Here is a 26,108-nt window from a genome sequence, read left to right on the forward strand (position 1 = left end):
CATCACTTCGGAAGGAGTTCCAGAATTGGCTCCATCGCACGAAGCAGCCCAATGCCAGCACCGGGAAACCTCCACCCGACACCGGCGGGCTCTTGCTGCCCTCTCCCGGGATCCGAGCGGCGGAGGCACCGCCCGGAGCCCGAGGCACCGCGGCGAGAATAGCGCGGAGGCTCTGGAGTGTCCCTGTCGCCAGGAGCTGGATTTATGGCGTGCAGCAGCGCCTGCACAACCACAGCCAGGCATTCAGCCCATGCGTGGCGTTCCGTAGCAGAGCAAAGGCCTTACCCGTGAATTCCAACCGGCTCTCGGGATGCCGAAAATACCAACCAGTTCTCAGGCTCACTCGTCTCTGCTCCGTCGGTAACAGGGGGTTCATTTTCTCCAGGAATTGCCACCCACGCTGTCGAAGGCCTGCGGAAGTAAACAAAAGAAGAGGATCACACCGTACCCAACCCAAACCCCGCGTGTCGGGCTGATGATCCCGAGGATGGATCTCCTATCTGTATGAAGAGGCAATTTGGCTGGGATTCGAAGCTTCTGATGCAGCTGCTGCCCCACTGGGTGGAGGGGAGCCGGGATCATGGTCTCTCACAAACCTCTCTACAACAACAACAAAAAACAACAACCAAACAAACAAACAAAAACCCACAAAAAAACCCAAACACAAGTCTTTGGCCTTTCAGCATTGTCAAAAACTGTCAACTTTGTAAACCCTGTGCCATCTCTGACAGCAGTGGTGCCTTGAAGAGATGACCAAAGTGTTTGTCACAATAGAGCTGTGTCAGGGGAGGGTTAGGTTGGATAGCAGAAAAAGGTTCTTCTCCTAGAGGGTGCTGGGACACTGAGCAGGCTCCCCAGGCAATGGCCATAACTGCAAGGCTGCCAGAGCTCCAGAAGCGTTTGGACAATGCTCTCAGGCACAGGATGGGATCGTTCGAATGTCCCGTGCAGAGCTAAGTGTTGGTCTCGATGATCCCGGTGTGTCCCTCCCAACTCAGCATATTTATGATTTTTTTTCCTGATATCTGAATCTCCTGTCTCAGATTAAGGCCATTTCCCCTTGCCCTCTCACTGCAGGCACTGTAGAAGAGACCGCTCCCCACCGCACTCCAGTGTCCCCCCGGTGGCTGCAGTTGCCCCAAAGGCTCCCCCGGTTGCTCCAAACCCCCCTCCACCCTCTGCCCCGGCTCCCTCCCGCGGCTGTCGCTCCTCCTGCCGCCAGGGGGCGCTGCGGCGGCAGGGGCGCCGCTCTCTCCGCCCGCCGGGGCCGCGGAGGAGGCGGCGGGCCGGCCCGGGCGGCGGCGGGAGGGACCGGGGGAGGGACCGAGGGACCGGGGCACCGGGGGTGGGACGGAAGGAGGGGCGGCGGCGGCGGCGGGGCCGGGCCGGGCCGGGCCGGGTCGGGCCGGGCCGGGCCGGTAGGTGGAACGCGCGGCCCCGCGGAACCCGCCGCGGGGCCTGCGGGAGCAGCATGGCCGCCAGCCTGTGGATGGGGGACGTGAGTGTCCGGCCGGGACCGCGCGGCTTTGTGCGGGGGGCGACGGGGCTACGGGGGCACGCGGCTGGGCCGGGGGGGCGCGGGAGGCACTGACCGGCTGATACCGTCACTGACCTGCGCCCGCACAATGACTGACACTCTCCCACCGACCGACTGACACCCTCTCATTGACACTCGCACTGACTGACACTCTCACACCCATTGATGCCGTCCCTCTGGCACCGTCACACTGGCTGGCTGACACCATTACAGCAACTGACAGCCTTACTCTAGCTGACTGACGCTCTCACTCTAACGCCCACACAACAACCGACAGACCGATATCCTCACAGTTCTGACACCCTCGCTCTGACTGACACCTGACACCAGCTGACCCTCTCCCTGACCGACTGACCCCTTCACACCACTGACACAGCCTCACAGCCCCTCACACATTCAGACACACCTGAACTCCCCAAGTGACACTCACGTCATACACTCCTGTGCATGCTGACATGCTCACACAGGCTGACACACACTCAGACATAAAGTCCAGCTTGACAGGCTTATTTGTGAGCAGTTACACACACACCCCCTAGAGTGACCCTCATTGCCTGCCTGCAGCCAGGTTACAGCGAGACTTACACCAGTGTCCCTGGTGGTCAGACACATGCATGGGCATCGAAAAGTCTCACACCTCCATACTCTTAAGAGGCACTTATTCCCATACTCACAGCGTGTACACTTGCATGCTTCAAGGATTTATCTGCTGTTTTACATGCTCAGCTGCTATAGGCAGTTACATGCTTACATTATGCAAGGCATTTACACATACTCATGGTTGTGCTGCTAATTGTGCTCGCACTTGTAGGCTCATTTGTATGCACCTGTCCAAGATTATCCCTCACAACCTGCCGCCTACATGCACACCTGTGGGTGCACTTACGCCCTCATAGGGATTTTGACTCCCCTATGTGCACGCACATTCAAAGCATTTGCACTTCCTGCTAGGTCCCTCATTCCTGCCTGTGTGTGTACCTGGCAGAAAGAGCAGCTGTGTGAAGCACACTCACAGGGGCTTCTTCACCCAGGAATGTCTTGATGCCCACTCATGTGCACACTGTAGGTACACTCACAATTACGCACAGCCCACGATGTCCCTTGTGTGCCCCTCACACTCCTTGTGCCCGTGTCCTTTCCACTCACTACTGAACGCACACTTTCACACACGTGTACTCACCCCAGCATGTTGTAGTGCTCTGCCACCCAGCCGCACTGCATGTGTGTGTGCTCAATGTGTTGTGGTGCCTGCATTGCTGCCACCGTGGTACACTGTGACACACACATGCAGTCCCACTGCTGGGTGCAGTGTCTTTGCTGTCTGTCACACACTTGTACACACCTGTGTGCACTCCACTATGCATGTACAATGTCACAACTTCTCTGCCACCTGTTTCTTGGATTCACATCTTCCTTCAGCCCCTTTCTTGCAGCTCACACCATCACAGTCCTGCTTGCACATAGTGTTCCTCATCTCTCACGTGTGTGTGTACACACAGCTCAACACATCCCTGAGAATCCCACTGGGTGCTTCTCTTCCACACACACACTCAGCACACCCACGTTATCAAGGTGTCATCCTCTACCTGCCTCTGCTCGGGCATGGAGACTCTGGAGTCTGTTCTCCCTTTTCCCCACAAAGAGGATTCTCTGCCACCTCTCTGTGATAAAGCCCATCTTTTTCATCACTACTCTCACTCTTTGAGCCTTACGGACATATCCAAGCAACTGGTTGTGTTTACAAATACAGCTTTCCTGTGCACACACAGAGCCAGGATCGCCCTGCATGGCACATCTGTGCAGAGTGGTGCTGCCTCTGCACCTGGGACAAATCAGTTCTGCTTCACACTCACCTCCACCGAGCATCTACTGCCTTTGACACGTGCAAGTGCAGTACGGTCACCTTCTTTCACATACTTCACAATCTGTCACACACGCAAGTGGTGGAGCCACCTGGTACCTGACAGATACACAAATACTTGAGGGCTGTAGGTTACCATGAGCCACCTGTCTTACACAGGTAAATACATGGAGCTATATATATTTTTTACATACATTTTTCAGCTCCATGTTACTTGTCACACACACCGCTCCCCATTCTAATTTTGGTTAGTTCCCTCCTCCAGTTTCTGTTATACACAGAGGTGCCCTGTTCACTCAGGCTCTTCATAGTATATTTGATCCAAATTCCAGTGCCATTTCCTACTTGTCAGTACCTTACACCATGCAGACACTTGCTCTCCAGCATGTTCACATGCACTCTTACCTGCACAGTGCGGTCCTTCCCTGTGACATGAACGTGGTCAGTGCTCCCATGGGCAGGATGAAGCGTAGAGCTGCTGTGGGACGCGATTCCAGGGTTTCCCCCGAGTGTTGCCCTGGTATAACCGGGGTTGTGTGGGGCAGACACAGCTCTGCAGACCCCTGCCGCAGCTCCACGGGGCAGTGTCACCTGCCACATGCCGCCCAGGGTTGTGCCACGCTGTGTATCCACAGTGCTGGCCCAGCCTTTGCTTGCACCTGGGGAAGGAGCCTGCCACCTTCTCCCCTGCTCCCTGTAGGAAATGCTCAGTTTGTTGCTGTATGTTTCTGAGTGGCTTTTGTCCTTCTGTGAAGCTCCCTTGTTCTCTGAAATTCATGCTGTCTCTTGGGTTCCACTTTGCAGACTGTTGAGCCTGGTTCATGCATGCCTGCTGGTTTTGAGTGGCATCGACCCTCTTAAATGAGTCTTCTTTTTGAAGTGTAAGGGTAAAATCCTTCTCAATAATGTTTTAACGGCTTAGAGGGACATTGACACATATATTCTCTTTTTTGTAGATGCCCAAATCTAACTTTCTTTCTCTTTTTGCTTTTATAGCTGGAGCCCTATATGGATGAAAACTTTGTTTCAAGAGCCTTTGCCACCATGGGAGAGCTTGTACTGAGTGTAAAAATCATTCGAAACAGGTTGACAGGGTAACTGTTTCTGTTTGTTCTCCGAGTGCATTTGGACTGAAGCCTCGCTGTGGTCCATCCATATCAGAGTGAATTTTCCCTTTGAGTTTCTCACCATTGCTGCCACCAATATGTGAATATTGCTGAGAGCAATGGAGAGGGCACTGCTGGCTCTTCAGCCTCCCCTCAACAAACACGGTTTGGTCCACATCCTGCAGTGCTCCAGCACTCAGCCAGAGCAGTGTATGTATCTCATTCCATCCCTCAGGGAATTACACCTCCCCAGGCTTTGGTTGCTAGTCTGTAGTACAGCTATGTGATGCTGGCAGAGGTGGGAAGTCGGACTCAGAGCAATAAGAGAACCTTTAAAGTTCATTTAAAATAAAATGAGTGATTTATGCAGAATAAACTAGTTTCATTCTTATTAATAATTATTTTAAGTGTTGTAATTTCAGTTTTCAGTAGTTTAAACTTGGGTGGGCAAATTGATATTCAATGAAAGTGGGAAGTAAACTGTAAGCTAAACAATTTTCTATGTGCTTATCTACCTGACTTATGGTAAGTAGGGGCTGTCTCTTGAGATCCGGCTTCTCTTTGGTAGCCAATATTTATACTTTAGAAATAAGCTCTTCTATGTATTGCAACTACAGCAAATTTCTTACCAGTTATGTAAAATACAGCTTTCCTCATCAAATGTGTTTTAAGTTTATAACTTTTGTCTCTTCTCTTCTGTGTTGTATGTTCAGAATTCCAGCAGGCTATTGCTTTGTAGAATTTGCAGATCTAGCTACTGCAGAGAAATGTTTACACAAAATCAATGGAAAACCACTTCCTGGTGCTACACCGGTAAGTAAATGGGATCAGCCAGTTGAGAACCAAAACTTGGTAGGGACAGATAGGGTAGATTGTGTATTTTTAATGATTACAGATAATTCAGTGGTTAGCAAACTGGGATTCGTATTTGCTTTAGAATTGAAGTTATGACTATAAAACTGCTAATGTTCTTGCTCAGAAAATTGTTGAGAAAAAACACTGATTTCTTTGTGACTGTCTAGATAAAATTAAAGTGTAGAAGTGTTGTGGGGTGTGATGTTTTTTATATCTAACCTTTGCTGCTGTTACCAAAGTTGGACTAATCAGAAACCTGAGAAGAACAAGGAAGAAATTAGACTGAGTATAGTGTATGTCTGCCTCAATTCTTCCATCTCTCTCCTTTTGTATAATCATGGAGTCACAGAGTGGTTTGGGTTGGATGGGACATTAAAGCTTATCATATTTCATCCCCTATCATGGGTAGGAACACCTTCCACTAGACCAAGTTGCTCTAAACCCCATCCAACTAGGCTCTGAGCATTTTCAGGGATGAGGCAACTTGAGAATTTAGCTGTGTCTATAGAGGATGAACTTACAAGTTTACACTTTCTTTTGAATAACACTGATTGGCAAGAGAAACATGACTTTTAATTTTGCATTGTTCTTGACCCTTAGCAAACAGAGGTTACTCAAACCTCTTTACAGTGGAGAATGAGACAGAGGATTGAATAATTGCAGTGGATAACTAGCATCTCTTCTACATAAAAGCTGGGTAGTTAGGGAGAAGAAGAGGAATAGGCAGAGAGGCTAATTTTAGGATGTTGACTTGAATATGTGGTAGATTAAAATGGGACGGCTGACACAGCTGTCTGTTGTACCCACAGGAGTTGGCTGCAGTAAGCTGGGGTGACTGATTCATAAAGCAGCTCTAGAATCACCCCACTTATGGTATGATATACAAAGTGAATGGATTCCTATTTCAGAGTAGTTAATACCCGGAGGAGACTGGGAAGTTCAGATTGAGCTATTCAGTCAACATTGCTGAGAGGGTGACATGCCCCGTTAAAAGGAGTCGATGAGAGCCCTGGAGATATCTGTTTCACATGTTTGCTCATGATTAAGGCAAGCTGATCATCCTGGATGCCTTCTGTAGTCACTGGAGAGACAAAGAGAGCAAGGAGTAAGATAATAATGGAAATCTGGTTTTGGGAATACCCATCTTTCTTCACAGTTTTGTTCAAAACACAGTGCTGTGTGGAGGGATGATTTACATAACACATGGAGAGAACTACAGATGTCAGGCAGAGATCCAAAGCAGCCCAAATCAATGCACTCAGCAGGCAACTGCCCAGCTCATCCTTTGCATTTAGAGAATTTTGTTTACAGAAAACTTGAGTGTGGCTCATGCTTTTATTTCTTTTTAAATACTGAATCAGTCAAGGGAATAACAGAGAGCCATGGTGCTGGTGGTGTTTCTCTTTTCCAAGCATTAGTGTTCACAGTTCCCATCTGAGTGGAAGTACTCTCAGGTGTCTTGTTGATTTTAAACCCAGAATATTGCAATGAAGAGCAAGATCCCCCCCCATAAAAAGATCTACATGCTTCAAAGTGGAATTTAAATTTTGTGTTAGCTTGTAAATAATCCACAGAAAGTTGTATAGTACTGTGCTCCAGAGAATGCAAGCATGCAAGGAGCAGGATTAGCAGTCTAGAGTTGAGTCTGTGCTCTATTTCCCAAGAAGTATTTACCTGGTTTTGAGGGAAGGAAATCCATCATATGAGGGCTCTTCACTGTACTGAACAAGTACCCTGATCTTTAGGGCATTTCTGATTGTGATCTGAAATCCTGATTTTAGGATCTGAAATCCTGATCCTGAGATTAGCCTCTGATCTCTAAGAGCTGATTCAAAGATTTGGTCTCCTTAGATCTTGGTCTAAACTTAGATGTAAGTTGGATAAAAGTTGCTGAAAGTCTAGTAGGTGGGGGACAGAGAGTTCCAGATGTGCCAGAGGGCACAAATCTGGGCTGCTGCGAAACTTGTTTCAAAAATAAATTCAGATGCAAAATTTAAAGAGGGCTCCAGTGTCCAATGTAGTTCTTTCAGAACCCTTTGAATCTTACTAAATGTCCAGAACCAAGTATTTAGCCACACTTCCAGACTCAGGTTGATTCCATTTTCCAGTGTGTTGGATTTGGTCTGCTAGTGTTTGTGTTAAATCACAAAAGTCCAGTAATGATACTGTCATTTCATTTTAAGACCTGAAAATTGGAAGAAATTTAACATTTATTGTTTCTACCTCTGTTTTCATTTTTATTTTCATTATTATATCTGTACTGATGCTAAATAAAAACGTGCTTGTTGCCTTAACTGGCTGTCATGAAGGCATTGAACGTGTGTCAGCATTAAGTTGTATTAAATCAGCTTATTATATTTTTCCCTAATTGCTTGAATTCACATGACAATGTTTGAATGTATGGATTCATTTTTGCCTTGTTTCAGGCGAAGCGATTTAAATTGAATTATGCAACATATGGAAAACAGCCTGATAACAGGTAAGTGCTCAATATTTAAATATTAATTTTTCCTGCTTAATGTCTCTCTATTAATTGCCTTGCAAAAAGTATTCAGACTATGTAAACTCAAAGTTCATCACTGCCAGTCTTTAGTAGAAGGAAGAGAACTTAGACTGCCAGTTTTGTGTTTTGCACTGTGTGTGGCACAGAAGATTTATCCAGTGTCCTTTAAGGTATTTAAACTTTGTAGCATCAAAGTATCTAGTTCGTATATTATAATTTAGATCTATGTATTGGAATAGCATATCTATAAATGAGATATTTTTTCTTGCCGTTTTAGAAATCAGAAATATCCTGTGAGTAATAAGCTTGGAAATAATCTTTAAATAAAAAGCAGTATTAAGTTGATTGGTTGTGCTGTTTCAATTAACTTGAAAAAGCAGTGTCAATCAAAATTTTAGTTAAGCAGCTTAACTAGTGGCATTTAAATTCTCCATGAAATGGTCTTTTAGTATCACTCTTCTCTGAGTTAGGATATTTAGGCTAAATGGTAACTGTCACTACTGCACTACTGTCACTCAGCATGTCCCTTTTTTTTATTTTTAATGATTATATTTAAGATGTTCTTTTGATTTCTTTAGTCCAGAATATTCCCTTTTTGTTGGAGACCTGACTCCTGACGTGGATGATGGGATGCTGTATGAATTTTTTGTTAAAGTTTATCCATCGTGTAGAGGTGGAAAAGTTGTTTTGGACCAGGCAGGAGTATCCAAGTAAGTCGTCTTTTATTCAATTTTTTTTTTTTTTTTTTTTTTTAACTTCACATGTTGCAACAGGAAAAATAGAATACAGCAAGGGGAAAAAATCCTTTTAGCTTAGATTTTAGTAATCTTAAAATGTAGTGGTTTTGGCCATTCAGTCTGCAGTTTGCTTGAGTTTTTATAGGCACCATGGGTATTTTCACTCCTCTGTCAGTGTGAGGCCCTTTGTGTGTTATTGCACTTCTTAATATGCTGAAAAATATCTTAAGTAATCTTGAAACACTCTCTTCCTGGACTCTTGCATGGAATTATGCTTTACAAACTTCAGGCTATTGAGTGTATATTCCTGTGTGAGCTGTATGTGTTTTCTTTCAAATAGGGTAGGGCACACAAAGCTATGATTCACTGTCAAGTTCTCAGTAGCTGCCTTGTTTGTGTTTTCTGAAAATGCCTTGCTAAAAGTAGGTATCAAGTGGTTGGATCTCTTAATGTAATTAAAACATTTTCTAAATAGCACAAAATTAAGCTGTATTTTCCAGGGAAGGAGCAGTTGGTAAGCATCCTTGTTTTCGAAGCAGAGCATGGCTTCAGTGAAGCACAGTTTTGTGATATAACACCTCTGAGAATGTTGGGATAACATATAGGTTATGGCTGTGAGTCCCTCTACCTTCTCATATGTGGTTTCTTAGTCTTAGACAGGTTGGTTTCTGGAGGTCCCTGGTCCAGCTCCTAACAGGACTGCAGCCAGCGCTAGATCATATCCATGTATTGTGTAGCCTGGAAAACCTCCCAGGATGGAGTTAATTCAGGCTGTCTGGGCAGCCTGTTCCAGAGCTGCACTTCTCCCCAGTCATGAAGTTCCTCTTCATGTGCATCTTGAACCTCTTGCAGAGCTACTCAGTCTCTCTGGCTGTTGGGTCCTCATGCTGTCATTGCCACCTCCCCTGGGACTGACACTGCTGGGCTGGGCTGTGTGTGCCTTCTGCTCCTCCTCAGTGTAAACCCCACAGTTCCTGTTGTGCTGCACCTGCTTCAGGTTTTGTCTGTAGAACAGGTGTTGGTGCTGCTGGCTGGACTATTGCTGCAGGTTGGGTTTGGGAGCTGTGCATAGGTGCAGACCTCAAGGAAAGGTAGCTGCTGGGTAGCTTCCCAAGCTGTGGTAGCTTGAGAAGCTGGGGAGGAGCAGGGACTTAGAGCCCTGTTTCTGGGAAGAGCAAAGCTGTCTCCCCTGGCAGTGCCAGAGTGTTGGTGCCAGGGGCTTTGTTGGGACTTGTGCAATTGCTCAAAGCTGAGGCATCTGCAGGTGTCAGTGTGATGTGAGAGAGGAGCTTAGGGCTTGTGGACATGCCCAGTGAAGCCCTGGCCCTTCCAGCCAGGGCTGGTGGATCAGGAAGGCCTCCTCCCAGCACCTCTTGTCCAGACAGGAGAGGAGCTTGGAGCATGGTGCTGTGCCTACTTCTCTGCTTTCTGCTGAGGGTACAGGTGCTGGGGCTTTCCAGACTTCAGGGGCAGGACAGAAGGTCTCCAGGGAGGTCCTGGCCAGGAAAAAATTATTTCTTTCCTCACCAGTGGTTTAGCCATTGGTGTGGACAAGCTAAATGTGTGGAAGAGTTGGAAGAATCAGTGTCTGGAAGACTTGGAAGAATCGCTGTCTCCCTTGCAGCGCCCAGCATCTATTCCTGTACACTGCATCCATCTCTATTTGTTTCTGTTTTGGAACTGCCAGTCTTCCCAGTTTCTCTTACACACCTCTGGTCCCATCTGAAAATCTGGAGGAGTCTTTTGGCAGCTTAGAAACTTATTTGGGTTTGTGTGTGAACACCTTAAAAGGACTTAAAAGTTGACTTTCACTGGATTAATTTGCGATAGTCCTTTGGCAGAGGGCGAGTTAAATGAACGTGGGTCTGTGTAGAGTTTTGCTTGTGTTTAATAATCTAGTTTCTATGTAGATAGGTCTAAGCTTTGATCTGGTCTTTTTGTGAGGAGGATACATCCATACCTGTGTGTGCATATGTATATGTATATGTATATGTATATGTATATGTATATGTATATGTATATGTATATAATATATTATATATATAATATAATATATATATATATATACACATATAAATAAGATATTTATATATCTTGTGTGTGGAGCTTGTTGTGCGAGGTACTGCCTTTTCTGGGGCATGAACTGCTCTGAAATAGCTGCCAGTGGGGACCTCCCATGAGTAGTACATGATGCTGCTTTCAAAATAGGACATAACCTGGCGTTTAGCAGTTCCCACAGAATAGATAATGCACTGTAAGTTTACACCCTTGTTATGGCTCATTCTTTTCCCCAGGTAGACAAGCCCTTCCCTCCCAAACGTCTTCCTTTGCTTAGATGGATTCCTCTTACCCTCCCACATCTAAGTCTTTGATCTTTCTGCTGTGTTAGGCAGCCCATCCCATGATGGGATCCTGGCACTGCCCTCTTGGATGCTGTTGCATTGCTTCTGACTCACTACAGCATCAAAATCCCACGCAAAGGACTGTTGGGGTTGGAGGGAGTTGGAGTTTTCTGTCTGGCTGACGTGCAGTGCTGCCACGTCACAATGAAGGCTTGTTGCAGAGTCCAGGGGTTCTGGATTGATATACCAGTCTTTTCCAGCCAGGTCTTATAAGCTCTTGGAGATCTATATCACACCTGAGATAGCTCAGCCACCTCAGATGGCATAAAATTAGCAGGATGGCTTCTGTGGCAGTGTTGGAAACACAAAAGTTTTAATGAAAGGCAAAATAACAAAGCTCTTTACAGAGAAAATCCAAGCCAGGTGCAAGAGGCTCTTGCTCCTCGTAAAACACCTCATAAAAGCTATTAGTTTCTTTTGTTGTCTTCTTTTTCTAGTGAATTGCTTGGGCGGAACTTTTTGGCTTCTGTCCAATTGGCTATCTTTAAGTTTGAGGTGAAGTCCCCCAGGTCCTATGAGGTGTTCTTTTACCTAATTGAGGAGAGAAACTTCTGGGCTTTTTTCATTTTTAAGGAGACAGAGGATAATTTTGTCACTCCGTCAACAGGGGGCACATTCCTACACTGTATGTGCTGTGCCCCAGTTCCAGCTGTGCTTTTGAGATTATCAGTATCCTCCAAGCAGAGATTTGGGGCTTTACCATGTGTTAGTTCACACATTTCAACATGGCTTGTGTCAGCTCACTTCCAGTTCCCCAGAATCTGCTGGCACAAGAACTACATTGTTACATTGACAAGCCCTCGAAAGTACTGCCAGAGCTTGGACGCGTGGCTTCAGGCATTCTGGAAAAGCAACTGAAACGCAGAATAATTTCATCTCTCCCAAGAGCAGGGACAACAACCCGAATGAACCTTTTTGTTCACTGTGTTTCCCAAACCAAATCAAACTTCACCATAACTAATTTTTATAATGTGGCATTGCTCTTTGGGGTTGGTTTTATGTGAGTTTTTCTATGTCTCTGCAGAGGTTACGGGTTTGTGAAATTCACAGATGAACTGGAACAGAAGAGAGCGCTGACAGAGTGTCAGGGAGCTGTGGGGTTGGGCTCTAAACCTGTACGCTTGAGTGTGGCTATACCAAAAGCGTGAGTAGAAGAACAGCTGGACATTTATATGAAAAATCACATCTGGTTTTAAATGCCTTTTAGTGCTTTGGATACATGTCCTGGATGTGGCCATCACAAAATGAAAGAATACCCATGAATATGGGGAGTGTCAGAATGCCCAGGAATTCAAAAAAATTATAACATTAGCTCAAGACTAAGCATTTTACACTGTTTTAAATTGTATATATTGTTAAATCCGTACAGGTGTGCACACACTGTAGTTAAATATGATTGTTTTTAAAATGTATATTCCTTTGCATTAAATTGAAATAGTTTAAATCTTCTTAACGATGTCTGGATAGCAAAGCTCAACTACCTTGCTAATTCTATTATGATGTCTACTACACATAAGACTTTTGGGGCAGGGATTAACTTTTTTTTCTGTGTTTGTTCAGAACCTGATACAATGAGATCCTGGTCTGACTTGGGGCTCGTAGCACTAGGGTAATACGAATCATAGTAATTGCTCCCTATTTGAATAATATTTAGATTTTCAGTGACCTCATAAGGCTTGGCGGGGGGGGGGGAAAGGAAGAGAAAAGCAGAAAAAATGGGTGCATTGTGGTGAGAAGATTGATGTTTCCTTCTTCCTGCTTCTCACTAATTTCATCATTAGTAGAAATAGCTTTATGTGTGACATATTTTCATTTCCAAACGATATTTGTCATCTCATTATTTCAGTTCTTGGTAGTTTGGTGGAATGGTGTTCCTTGGGAATGCTGCCACTTCATAAAGTGGCAAGGAATAGGAATTTTAGTCATTTCTCAGGATGTTTAAGTTTATTTTTTGATTACTAGTAGTTTGTATTTTATGAACTTTCTCAAGTCTGTGCATTGAACATCACCCAGTTCAGAGAGAAAGGGGATGAGTCCTTGCTTAGGTTTCTGTATGACAGTGGCAGAAGGGAAAGTTTTTTCCATTCTTACAAAAGAAAACGTGAGGTTTCTTGCCAGGCTTTAAGTCTTTAACTCTTCATGTAAAGCAGGTCTCAGTGCTTTCTCTCAGAAAGTTGCAGATCACTTAAATTCATCCTCTTTACCAGACAGAAGAAGGGACTCCAGTATCTGGATTGTGGTTCAGGATTATTCTAAACTGAAGCTCATAGTCCTGAACTCTTCCCTTCCCAAAGCCAGGAAGTGATATCCAATTAGATCATAAAGAATGAAAGTCATGTTTATTAATGAAGAGGAATATGAATACAGGGAAGGGTATTAAATTTAAATCACTTCTTTATGCAAATAATAAATATTGCTGCAGTAAATGGTGAATATATTTTAAAGATTGAAATTTGCTTGTTAGACTAAACCTTGTGTCTTTACCACATTGTGTCTTAAGCTGTTTCACTGCTTTTTTCATACTTGTTCTATTTTATTGCAATTTTTAAAAATGGTTTATTGCTATTTTATTGCTATTTTTATCCCGCTTTATTTTTGAAGTAATCGTGTGAAACCAATGGAGTACAATCAGATGTACAACTATAATTACAACCAGTATTACCAACAGTATCACAACTACTACGCTCAGTGGGGGTACGACCAGAACACGGGCAGTTACAGCTACAGCTACCCCCAGTATGGCTACACGCAGAGCACCATGCAGGTAGGGCAGCACAAAACCACAGAGCTTGAAAGGTGGGATGGGAACATCTCATCTTCAGTTCTGAGAGTCACAGAATGTCCTGAGCTGGAAAGGACCCACAGGAATCATTGAGTCCAGCTCCTGGCCCTGCCCAGCACACCCCAACAATCCCACCCTGTGCCTGAGAGCATTGTTCAAATGCTCCTGGAGCTGAGGCAGCCTTGGGACCGTGACTATTCCCTGGGGAGTCTGTTCAGTGCCCAAGCTCCTTCTGGGGGAATAATCTTTTCTGGATATCCAGCCTGACCTCCCCTGACACAGCTCCAGCCATTCCCTCAGGTCCTGTCCCTGGTCATGGAGAGCAGAAATTGGAGCTGTACCTCAGGAGGAGCTGCAGACCCTAATGAGCTCTGTCCTCAGTCTGCTCTGCTCCAAACTGAACACACCAAGAGATCTTAGTATATACCTTTTGATAATGAAGTCTTAATATTGCTACTATTTAGTGTTTAGCCCCTGGTGTGTCCTGTTGCATTATGGAGAGTATATTGCTGAGGTAAAAAAAAGTCTGGAGGACACAAAAGGACTCTTAGTACAGTTGTGATGGTAGAAGAGTACAGGTACAGGCAGTGCTCGGAGTGCCTTTGGGATCCTTCATAAGCTTTGTTATAAAGGATAGAACACATCAGAACAGTCACCCCACTTCAACCCTGGAATTTCAAGAACTAACTCTGATAGAAGTTTAGTGTAGGGTCTTGCCTGTGGAGTGTTAGGAATGGAATACAGGCTTAGGTGTGAAAAATTCTGTTGTAATAACTCCAGTATAAAAGTAAGTCTCTGACTGTACTAATCAGCAAGCAATGTTTGCAAAAGAAAAGATAATTATCCACTGTCCTAAGGGGTTTGTTTTTCCTTGCAGACATATGAAGAAGTTGGTGAGGATGCATTGGAAGGTATGTTTCTCAAATTGAAGTTGTCTGTATGTTCTGCACTGCTTGGAGATAGACTATCTCATATTGGCCCTAATTTCAATTTATAATATACCTTTATCTTTGAGTAAATCTGAGAACATTTGTGAGTCACTGTCACCTAGAACAGTTGCATCCTGGTTTTACTGTTGCTGCTCCTATTCTGAACCTGGTGAGGACTGAAACTCTTTGACTTCCCCAGCACTGAGATTTTAACCTTCTGTAGTACTGAAATTGTTATCCTTTTTTTACTAGGGTTTCTTTTTCTGATATGCTACCAAGAAAAAAGTAGATATTCTGGTTTTCTATAAAATTCTGACATTTAGAGCCCAGAATACTTCATTGTGCTTTTAGTTTACAAGTAAAAGGGAATAATATTAGTCACCACACTGATAAAATATTTCAAGCAGTTGTTGCTTGAAATGGGTCACTAAACCAGATTGGGGTTTTAGATACCTGTACAAGTAGCTTTTATTTATTGATGCATGAAACTATAATTTCATGCCAGCCATTCCAGATTTCTGTCTTGAGTGCAATATGCACTATGGAGTGTATCTTACTCTATTCTTAAAAAACAAAAAAATTAAAAATTGCATAGTAACAGATCTACAGGATTCACAGGTATGCATGATGATGTGTGTGGAAGCTGTTAAAAGCATTCTAGGAGAGCTTTCCTTTTGCTGAACCAAACATACCGGGACTAGAATTGGGATATCTCTGGATATTTCTTTTCCTGATTGATTAAATGAAAGATTCATACCTTTGTAGGAAACTGAATTAATGTATTGTCACTGTATCATTCCTTTTCCTTAAATCTCTTCTCCTGTAATGTGTTACAATATGACATAGCTAAAACCAAACATAAAATCCTGGAATGGTTTGAGTGGAATGGAACTTCTAAAGCCATCTTTATCCACCCACTGCCATGGCCAGGGACATCTTTCACTTGACCAACCTGGCCTTGGACATTTAAAGAAATGGGTCAACCACAGCTTCCCTGGGCAACCTGTGCCAGGGCCTCACCTCCCTCACAGGGAAGATACATGTTTACAAACATTTTGTTCCTGATGTGTTTTAGAGTCTTCCCAATCCTTCAGCTTTGTACTGAGAGTCATTCACTGACCTTTGTGATTGCTCTGATAACCTGAGCTTTGGGTTGCTGGTGTTGTCAGGTGAGCTTTACACCCTACAGGGGTTTGGGGAGTCCATCACTGTGCATTCAGAGCGGCAGGATTGGACCTGCACGCTTGTTGTCCAGCTCCAAAATGCTTTCCAAACATTTGTTCTACATGTAAAATAGGGCTATGCTCACCATGATGCTGTGGTGCCACTGACACTCCTTTCATTCCTAGCTGTGACTCCAGCTTTGAACTGCTGGAGGCTTTGGCAGATGAGCTCTGGTGGCTGCTTGCAGCAGCACAGAATGTTCCCATCCATCCATCCATCCATCCATCCATCCATCCATCCATCCATCCATCCACCCATCCATCCACCCATCCATCCATCATTTGTGACCTCACAGTGGAGGGAGCAGAAAGGAATGAGTGTCCCTGCCTCTGTTTCTGCCCTTTTCATCAGGACAAATCCCTTCTGGCGGTGCAGGTGGCTGCACTGGGCTGTGAGGTGCAGTTGTGTGTTCCCTCCACTGGCTGTCCTGTGGGGCAATCACTGTTGTCAAAAGGGACATGTGTGGATGTAGTTATTCCTTATCTCATTGCAGAGAAATTGAATAGGACTGATCGGGTCAGGTTTATGATTGGGCAAGTGCTGGGAATGTTTGGTGACTCACAGAATCACAGAATACTTGGGGTTGGAAGGACCTCTGGAGATCATCCAGTTCAATTCCCTGCTAATGCAGGCTTACGTAGAGTATGGGACACAGGAACACATCCAGGTGGGTTTGGAAAGTCTCCAGAGAGGGGAGACTTTCCACACCCTCCCTGGGAAGCTGTTCCAGTGCTCTGCCACCCTCCATGAAAAGAGCTTCTTGTTCATGCTGAAGTGGTTGCTCCTTGTCCTGTCAGTGGCACCACTGAAAAGAGTCTGGCACTGTCCTCTGACACCTTCCCTGGAGATATTGAGACTCCCCCCATGTTTGTTTTAATATACCAACTTGTTTACAGGGTGTTTTTTTTCTGAACACCTTTGATGCGTGACATATTTTCTGTTTTTCCTCCCATAGATCCCACACCTCATTTAGATGTCCATGAAGCAAACAAGCAGTTTATGGAACAGAGTGAAGAGCTCTATGATGCCTTGATGGACTGTCATTGGCAGCCTTTGGACACTGTCTCATCAGAGATCCCAGCTGTGTTATAGCCTCGTTGCTGAGGTGTCTGTGAGATCCTCCCAGTGCGCTCCAGACTGTTACACTGCCCCGGATCCTGCACTTGTGAGGGGTGGCCCTTTCCCCACCCAGGCCAGGTACTCAGAGTACAGGAGGACTGTGGCCTTTCCTGTAGAGAACAAGTATTGTAGGAGCATCACGGTAACCTTTATTCATGGTGAAAATTAGAACTGCGACAGTTTTATTCCTTTTGTCTTGAAATGAACTCTTAATACTTACTGGGAATTGTAATTTATAAACTTTCAGCAAGATGGCACAGGAGAGAGACTCTACTCCATCGTACAATAAAAAAGTTGGTCTTTTAAGTAAAATTACCCTTTGCAATTTGGTTCCTGCCCATCTTTCTGCTTTGCTGCCCATTCAACTGTCTTAAGTCATTTGACCCAAGGCTCATGAATGTGTTATTTCAAAAAAGATCATTTTTAGACACCACTAAAATATCTCAAGATCTTTCCAGTGACTGGGTAAGGTTGCTGTAACTTGAGCATGGGATGAAAGCTTATGTTGTGGTTAACTTAAGCTGTGATCTTGAGCTTGCAAGTTTGATATTCTTAAGCAATCAACCCAAAGAGCACATTGGAGAGCAAAGGCAGAAAGGAGTGTTATAAAGCTTTTACCTGGTGGTATTTTGCACACCTGGCCTGCTTCTCCACCTGTGTATGAGGAAATAATTCCCCATGAACCAGCAGTTTAAAACACTTTTTCCAGCAACCATATTTAAATGTCATTTTGTGTATCATGCCTATTTTTTTTTCATTGTGGACACAGCATGATGGTCTCATTGAGATGATGAGATTTTGTAGTGTCTTCCACTGTCCAGTCAGAGTGAAACTTAAGATCTTGCAGCAAAAACGGGTCAGAGCAATTGCCATGATATATTGTGCAACAAATGGTTGTTAACCTGGAAAGCAGTTTTTTACTGGATGTTGTATAAGCTGGATGGACAAGCGATATATTTAAACTGATATGTTGCATTAGGGGTGAAAGTGAAAATAATAGCACTTATATACATGTTATAAGCCCTTTTTCAGGCTTTTGTGCCTTAAACTCTTGGAGAAATAGGAACAGAGAAACTACCTGTAATAAATGTCTATCCAGGGAATAGTTTGGTAACTGAAATTGCTACTGCAGAGCATTTCCTACTGCAGTTGCCTCCCTGCCCATGTTGATGCAGAGATTTACCATAAAATTTAAATACTTTGATAAAGTTACTTCTACTACACCTTTGTTTGTGTCCATAATTATGACCTATTTGTCAGTCTGTGGTCTCTTTTTTATCAACTGGAAGTGGGATGTGAGGGGAATGGTGATGTGACTGGAGTTGAGTTATTCCTAATGAGTGACTAGAGGAACTAGAGGACTGCTGGACTCCTGCGTTCTCATCTGCTGTGAATTTTCCTCGTGCTGTGCCCCTGACGTGCTGCTGTCTCACCTTCAGTTGCTCTGAATGTAAGGAAAGGAATGTTCCCTGCATATGCCAGGAGTTTCGGAAGCAGCAGAAGTGGAAGAGAGCAGAGCTTTATATCCTCTGATATATCCACTCGCTCAAGACACCACCTCTTCTTGGGAAGTTCAGCAGAGTGACATTGCAGAAATTATGTAAAGAAGGGCATTTAAAACACTTTCTAGATAATTCTGTTACTATGCTGCCCTGTATGCCTGCCCTTCTATTTTGGAGTTGTCTTTTCCTACCCCCCATGAATTTTGGCTTTTACAATGTGGCAATCCCATTTTCCTCCGGGGGGTGAAGCTGCATTTATTTATCAATATAAATTTATTCTGCTGTTCTCATCTGCCTAGCATTGCTGTCTGTGGAGTATTCCCTAATGCCTGGGTAAACTCTTACCTATACAAGTCTGTCTGTAGACGAGAGAGGAGCAGGTTATCAGGGATCAGACAGCAACCCTATGGGAAAATCCTTTTGCTCTCTGCTTTTGTTTTGTGGTGGAAAGAAAAATGGTAAATATTAATCCAGCCCATCCTAACCCCTAATTCCTGGGAGAGCTGGGCATGTACAGCCCCTTGTGAGGAATAATTTGGGAGTGCAGAAGCCAGCAGAGATGACCTGCTGACTCCTGTTTACTGGTGCTGCAGAGCTTAAAATAGCTCCAGCTTTTGTTTCAGGAGAGAGGTGGGTGCAAGGCTCTGGGCTTCGTTCCCTGGAAGTATGAGCCAGGCTTTTGGGGTTGCTTGGGAGAATTTCAGCCAAGGTTGTTTGGAGCTGTTAAACCTCTGCATTATTTGGGTTTGTTTTGTTTTTTTTTTTTAATATCACTTACTCATCTTAATGTTCATTTTCAGCTTCTGGCCATTATTGCTGTGTCTTATATAGTCTTATATATAAAAGGAGAGACTTTTATATGGAGCTAGAAAACAGCCACCTCCTGGGATGTGTACGGTTTTCCTTGTGGAATCCCAGTTAAATAGAGAGTGGGATTTTGTTTTTCCTGGATGGCTACAGGAAAAGCCCAGATTAATTACCACTTAGTGTCAGACAGGATGACAGACAAGGACTCCATTTAGTAAGGTAAATTCTCCTTTTATCTCTATGTGCTAAAGGCAAGAAGTCCAAGGCAGATGATATCACAGCTCCTGAAAATAGCATCTGTATCAGCAACAGAGATCAAGAAGCCCTCTGCCCTTCAGCAGGCAGGGTTTATAGCAAGTCCAAAAACAACTCAAATATGCTTATCTTTGATGAAGATGAGATCATCCAATTTAGATTAAAGTGTAGGGACTTCGATTCTCATTTGAGTTACACACACTGGGAATGTTCAGCAGAGCTGGAGGAATATTGGTGTTTTAGGACACAGGGGAGTGATTTCCAAAGGGCTGAGCTCTGAGGCTGCAGGAAGGGCTCTTGCCATTAGTCTGTGTTTAATTAAAAGCTTGACAGTACACATTGGAGTGGCCTGGGGACAATCCTGACCCACTTCCAAAGGGATGAGGAGTCTGGAAGCATTTCCTTAACAAATGATAAGAGGGCTGAAAGGGGCTGACAGTGATGGGGTTTTTTCCATGTGAATCTGACTAGAGAAAATTCCTGTTACTTGGATCAGTTTCTGGAGACAGGTTCATATCCCACATACTGAGACATACACAACACCCTTAGGAATTTCTCTAAATCTCTTTTGAGGAACAGAAATAAATATTTGACTCTAATCTTCCTGTACTGGCTATCTCAATCTCATTGCTGCTTGTTAATCTTCAGTTTTTGCTAAACAAGATCTGAGAGAAATTTTTATGTTCCTGCCTTGCTATCTTCCAGTGATCTTATAAAGCTTACTGGATACACCCATTTCTGGGTTTAACTTGGGAATTGCTTAACCATCAAACTAATTCAGTGGCAGGATGGGGTGTGAATTTGAAATGCAGTAGCAGGAACTGATAGAGCTGCTTCGGGAAATGTCACTGACAGAGCTCACTTTCCTTTTTTTCCTGGTTAGAACATTTTTTCAGAAAATATCTTTTTTTTTTTTTTCTTCTTCCTTAGAAGTTATTCCAAGTCAAAATGTTTTTTCCAAGTGCAGTCAGTTTTTTAAGTAGGTGTTTGGGGTCCTGCTCAGCACACACTCATTTTTCCCAGGCACATGGTGGGATTCTTGGGGTGTTCTGTGCAGTTCTGTTGGATTTGATGATCCATGTGAGTCCCTTCCAAATCAGGATTCTATCATGATTCTATCATTCAAAGATCATGCTGACTCTGCTGTAAAATTTCCAGGGAAAAAGCAATGGTGGATAACATAATTGGTAGAGATTGAGAGCTGACCATGGCCAAGATTTGCTTCAGCCCCTTGATGTGTTCCAGGGAGCCATAGGCACAACAATCCACCTGGATCACTAATGCATTCCTGCTTTTCCTTACTGATAGTTTTCACATCTCTGTGCATTGTCTGCTCCCATCTGTCAGGTGCTGGGAACTGCAGCCTCTCCCAGCATGTGCTCTCTGTTCTGTGCTGTGAGAGATTCTCAGGAGGTTTCATCAGGGCTTCGCTGACCATGGACATTCAGTGGGATTTTTCTCTGCCCCTTTTGGATCTCCATCCATCTTGTCATGGCAGGCTGATGTCTGCTGGGCATCCAGTACTTTTCATTGCTGCTCTTTGGGGATTCTCCCAGTTCACCATTTGGAAGAGTCTCTTCCCAAGCAGTCTTTGCCAAGGTTTGAATTTCTGGGGAAGGTTGATGTTTTTTCCAGAGTAATCTCCCAGGCTTTACTTTACCCTAGGATTTGACATGATTTTTAGGCTCACGTTGTATCAGTGGCTGTGCCAAGGAGACTCCAGGGATTGCCTTGTGCCTTGGCAGAGCAGCTGTGAGATCCATGTAGGAGGAGAATGGGAGCAGCTTTACCTTGTCCCTGACAGCTTTGGCAAGGGCTGTCTTGGGGAGAGTTTGGCCACACAAAGTTTGGGGCTTGTTCCCAGACTTGGCCTTAAATGACTGAGGGTTTATTTTGTTGCTGATCTGCCATGTTTGATGGAATTACCAGCTCAAAAGGCCATTGCTGAATACTGGGAATTTTTTCATCTGTTCATTTGCTCAGAACAGATTAAAATATGACCATCCATTTTGCCCTTTCTCCAGGACTTGGGCAGGAAGCACTCTCAGGCATTTCCAGCTGATTTCTCGCTATGGCTGTGCCTTCAGCATCAGCACCAGCAGCAGTTCCAGCACTTCCTTCCAGCCCATTGACAGGTGCTGCCATTTTAAATACTTTCTACGAATCATGAACCAGGAGCCTTATAGAGGTATTGTGTTGGCAAACAAACTTCTGTTTCCAAGAACCTTTCCTTCTATTCCCCGAGGGTGGAGTGTTCCCTCCACCCCGTTCCAAAAGGGAGGAAGGAGAAGGGGAAATGCAGCTGCTGTTTTCAGCTTTTCAAAGAGCGGCCCCTGGTTTGGACCTTGCACGGAGAAGGAGAGAGAAATTGTACTTGTCCCACCCGGACTGGAGAGTCATTTAGATGGGGTGGGGTGGGGGTGTACAGCTGCTCCCAGTGCTAGTGGGAGTTGAGAATCATGGGATTATGAAATAGTTTGGGTTGGGAGACGACTGAAAGCTCATGTCATTCCACCCGCTGCCATGGGCAGGAGCACCTGCCACTAGAGCAGATTGTTCGGGAGTCTCGTTTATCCTTTGGCACGGGGCGGAGCGGGGGCTGGAAGGCAGCAAGGCAGGAACGATGCTTGGGACTGCAGGCAGCGCCACCTACAACTCCCAGAAGCCTCTGCGGGAGAGCCCGGCACCAGCAGCCAATCGGAGCCCGCGCTGCCGCGCTATAAAAAATGGCCGCGGACGGGTTTCCGCCTCTTTCTGCCATGGTGGCGGGCTGGGGAGGATCTGCGGCGGCCATCGGGAACCATCCACCGCCATCCGTCGTCTCTGGGGCTCTCCCGCCACTCGGCTCCGCCGCATCGGCGCCCTGTGGGCATGGCGTCCGGCGGCGGCGTTTCGGTGCGCTTCGAAGGCTGCGAAGGGCAACGCGGCCTTGCCCCCGCCCTCCTCCTCAGGCCAGGCCCGGCCCCGGGTGAGTGAGGGACCCTCGAGATTGAGCTAATGCCCTGTCCCGGGCCAGGCGGCCGCGGGTGGAGAAGCCGCCCGGCCCTATCGAAGCTGCGTCTGTCGGTGCGGTGGTAGATGCAGTCAAAAAGGAGCCGAGAGCAAAAGGATTTTCCTCGACGGTCGCCGCTCAGTTGGAGCCTTCGTAACTGTCCGGCAACATTTCGGGAAAGTACATGGCCCGCCATGGGCTGGGGTGGCTTACTGGTGCTGGAAGGAGGCGGCTGCTTCAAATCCTGCCCCTGGGGTCCAAATTGAGGCGCGGCGTGGGGGAGGGGGAAGGAGTGTATCCCATCTTTCTGTACTTTTATTTTAACTTACTTCTCTCGCAATTTGCTTAAAGCCCTCTTCTTTCCCAGCAGCATCCTGGCGTAGAAGGTGATCCCGGGACATGGGATGGCTGGTGACAGCCTCAGCTTTGGGCAGGTGAGATGGACGATCCTGGTTCTGGGGTCCTCTTTTGAGAGGCTGAGAATTGGTTGGTTTTGAGGCCTCCCTGGACCAGAGTAGGAACCAGCAGCGTTTCCTGCCCCTCTGCTGTTGGGCAGTGGCAGCATGTGCTGTTCCGAGGTTGTGCTTCCTCCACGGGGCTTGTCCTTGGGGCTGGGCCCTGCAAACTCCCTTGGTACTTGCTCCATCCAGACGATGTATGGGTGAGATGAGGGCAGTTCCTCTCTCTGGGACCGGCTAGAGGCAGAACTGGGTGTCAACCCTGATCCCAGAGCCAGTCAATCACTCAATCACAGACTTTACCAGATGAACTCTGTGTTAATCTGCATGTTAATCCAAGAGCTGTGGCTCCATGCAGTAGCTGCAGGTCTCCAACAACATGCCAGAGCAATGGGAAGGTCTTTGACTGCTGGGCCTCTTCTGCCTATGGCTGTCACTCACCCCTCCAATACATTTTTGGGAATTGGGCTGTTCCTTGTTTAGGATTCCAGGGTGCAATGAGTCAAAGGTGTGTCCACAAAAGTCTGCAGCCTACTGCTGATATTGGGGGTATGTTGTGATGTCTTCCAGGGGTCCTGCGTGTTCCAGAGCTCACCCATCTGATGGACAGACCCAGGTGAGAGGGTAGTACCCTTGTTGAAACTCCACAGCCCATCCCTCCAAATCCCTTTCCCACCAGATCTGAATACCGATCTTGTGGTCGAAAAAGGAGGAAGAGTAACATTCATGCTGGTCTTAGGGCTCTCAGCAGGTGTGTCCTATGCTGAGAGGGGCCACTGGGAAGACAGGCTGCGCTGGCCTCACTATTTTGGGAATTCTGGTTAGGAAGGAAACTCCTGGTCAGGAGAATGGATAAACATGGGGCACAGGGGGGCAGATATGCCATGAGGGTTGGGGGGGCTGGAATTCGTTGGGAATATCTGAGCCATGGATTTACAGTAACCCATTGGCTTCACGCACTAAACTCCAGCTCTGTTTTTTCAGCAGTAACTCTGTGGAAAAAGACTAAAACCGGTGAGCCCTGTCCCAAGGGCTTCAGCTTGCTTTCTGTAGGACCTGAGTTGTGAGGAAGCTGCAGTGTGGAGCATGTGAGTGTTCTCTGGAGAACTGCTGGTGTTGGGGTGGGCAGTAAGTGGAAACTAGATACTGGGAGGAATTTCTTGGCTGTGAGGGTGAGAGGGCCACGGTTGCCCAGAGAAGCTTTGGCTGCCCCATTCCCTGAAGTGTCCAGGGCCAGGTTGGATGTGACTTAGGCTGTCCTGGTCTGGTGGAGAGTATCCCTGCCCCTGGCTGGCTGTGGAGTGGGGTGAGCTTTTGAGGTGCCTTCTAACCCAAACCATTCTGGGATTGTGTGATCTCGAGTGGGGTCTGGAGGGCAGGGGCCAGCTCAAGCTGACTGCTGGAAGTGTCCAGTTGTTCACCTGGACTGTGCAGGTGGGAATGGTCACCTTGTTTCCAAGGCTTTTCATTGGCCAGTTGTGCTCTGTGGTGCAGGGTGTGGGTGAGATCAGTGGCAGTGCAGCCTGGTCCATGATGATTCCTGAGTCTGGAGACTGCTGGATGAGTCCTGCGGATATGGGGCTGAGGCCAGGCAAGAACTGCCCAAAACCACAGGGCAGGGAGGGGACATCCAGGAGTTCTGGAATGTGGATGGAATCTCACACAGTGCTGAGCCTGACTGCTCATCCCTCAGCTGGATTCTTTTTTATCCCTTTTTTCAGGTCTAAGCAGAGGATGAACCATCCCTGATGGACTTGGTGCTGCCGTGCCAGACTGTTCTTTCCCAGCCCTCTCCTCCAGAAGTGGGAGCTCTGCAGAGCCAGATCCTGGCTCCTTCCTGAGCTGTGAGCTCTGCCAAGTGGGATCAGCCGCTTCTGGGCTCCCCTCACCTGCAGTGGAGGGAGGTAGAACTGATTTGGCTCCAGGTATATCTGAAGCTCTGGTTCAAATACTCCACCTGGAAGAACAGTCTGTTCCATAGAGTTTTTCTCAGGAGGGGGTCTGGATATTAAATACTTAATTGGAGGAGAGAGCCAGTAATGCCAAGGTGGTGGGTTTGATCCCTATACAGGCCATTTGCTTAAGAGCCAGACTCAGTGATCCATGTGGGCCCCTTCCAGCTTGGAGTATTCTCTGTGTGTGATAGGAGTTTGAATAAATGCAATTACTGCAAATCTTTATGGTGTCTCCAGTGTTTGAGTTGCATTGGGATGGGGTGAGGCTGGGCTGGCTCTGAGCCATGGAGCCTGAGGATCCCCTTCCAGTGGAGTTCACCAGTGCTCAGACACAAGTTCCTGTGCTTGCTGTAGCACCTGCCGGTGGGATGTCCCCCACAGGGGTCCCTGGAATGCAGAAACACCGTGGGCCTTCATGGAGGGGCTAGAGCAGCTCATTGCAACCTCGGAATGTTCCAGCACCCTCAGCTGGAGAGTTGGTGATTCTGGCTGCCTGTTTTCTCACCATGGAGAAAAATTGGTAGTGGGGAGCTGCAGCCTCTGAGTTGGAGCCACTCTTATTTCTGTCCCTGGGTGGCTGGGCTGTGACAAAGTCCCTGAACCTGAGGTAAATGTTTGTCCTGAAATAATTGGGCTGGTGCCTCTGACTCCTCTAGTCTCCTACCTGCAGGTCTTGAGAGCCCCTTCCCTGTGGAGCATTTCTCAGGATCTTGGCTCCTGGGGACAGCAGGGGGTCTGCACTCACTGCCTGGTTGTCCCTGTTGTCACCAAAGCCAGGCAGTGGAGACATAAGAGACTGCCAGTAGAGGTGGGCATCCAGAGCTGGCATGTGGCCACACTAAACGTCCTGGCCACAGCAAATGGAGACTAAATGCCAATGTGGTCAGAGCTGAAGCTGTGCTGCTGCCAAGGTTTGAAATGCTGGGCTGTTGCTAGGGTTTGTGATTTGGAGTTTGGTGGTTGGGAAACAGGTAAATGGATAAAAATCGTTTTAAAAACAAGGGAATAAAAAAGGCAAGTAAATAAATTCAGTGGTTTTCTTAAGTGGTTAAAAGAACTATGCAGCAGCTCCAAAGCCTTTTTT

The 26,108-nt window shown here is 46.1% G+C and overlaps 1 protein-coding gene, 1 long non-coding RNA gene and 4 other non-coding genes across 7 annotated transcripts; all 6 read left to right on the plus strand.

Moving 5' to 3' along the window:
- Positions 1 to 1,372: 1,372 nt before the first annotated feature.
- On the plus strand, positions 1,373 to 18,276 carry TRNAU1AP (tRNA selenocysteine 1 associated protein 1). Of its 2 annotated transcripts, XM_064731554.1 has the most exons (10): positions 1,374 to 1,498; positions 4,203 to 4,279; positions 4,395 to 4,492; positions 5,218 to 5,317; positions 7,786 to 7,838; positions 8,441 to 8,572; positions 12,026 to 12,145; positions 13,603 to 13,765; positions 14,661 to 14,694; positions 16,892 to 18,276. In XM_064731554.1, the coding sequence occupies exons 3-10, from the start codon at positions 4,407 to 4,409 to the stop codon at positions 17,026 to 17,028; spliced, it is 825 nt and encodes a 274-aa protein (XP_064587624.1). In that variant the 5' UTR covers positions 1,374 to 1,498; positions 4,203 to 4,279; positions 4,395 to 4,406; the 3' UTR covers positions 17,029 to 18,276. The 2 variants fall into 2 exon arrangements, with proteins under 2 accessions (XP_064587623.1, XP_064587624.1); XM_064731553.1 differs by lacking the exon at positions 4,203 to 4,279 and having other exon boundaries at positions 1,373 to 1,498.
- Positions 18,277 to 22,341: 4,065 nt separating this feature from the next.
- Positions 22,342 to 25,247, plus strand: LOC135457128 (uncharacterized). Its single transcript, XR_010442667.1, has 5 exons — positions 22,342 to 22,587; positions 22,982 to 23,045; positions 23,640 to 23,685; positions 24,054 to 24,157; positions 24,791 to 25,247. It is a non-coding gene; the product is annotated as an uncharacterized LOC135457128 (long non-coding RNA).
- Positions 22,657 to 22,799, plus strand: LOC135457346 (small nucleolar RNA SNORA16B/SNORA16A family). The gene has a single exon (XR_010442710.1). It is a non-coding gene; the product is annotated as a small nucleolar RNA SNORA16B/SNORA16A family (small nucleolar RNA).
- Positions 23,393 to 23,523, plus strand: LOC135457347 (small nucleolar RNA SNORA44). Its single transcript, XR_010442711.1, has one exon. It is a non-coding gene; the product is annotated as a small nucleolar RNA SNORA44 (small nucleolar RNA).
- Positions 23,724 to 23,859, plus strand: LOC135457348 (small nucleolar RNA SNORA61). Its single transcript, XR_010442713.1, has one exon. It is a non-coding gene; the product is annotated as a small nucleolar RNA SNORA61 (small nucleolar RNA).
- On the plus strand, positions 24,592 to 24,662 carry LOC135457344 (small nucleolar RNA SNORD99). Its single transcript, XR_010442708.1, has one exon. It is a non-coding gene; the product is annotated as a small nucleolar RNA SNORD99 (small nucleolar RNA).
- Positions 25,248 to 26,108: the final 861 nt, after the last annotated feature.

The sequence above is a fragment of the Zonotrichia leucophrys genome, chromosome 23 (genome assembly GCF_028769735.1).
Source record: "Zonotrichia leucophrys gambelii isolate GWCS_2022_RI chromosome 23, RI_Zleu_2.0, whole genome shotgun sequence".
NCBI lineage: Eukaryota > Metazoa > Chordata > Aves > Passeriformes > Passerellidae > Zonotrichia > Zonotrichia leucophrys.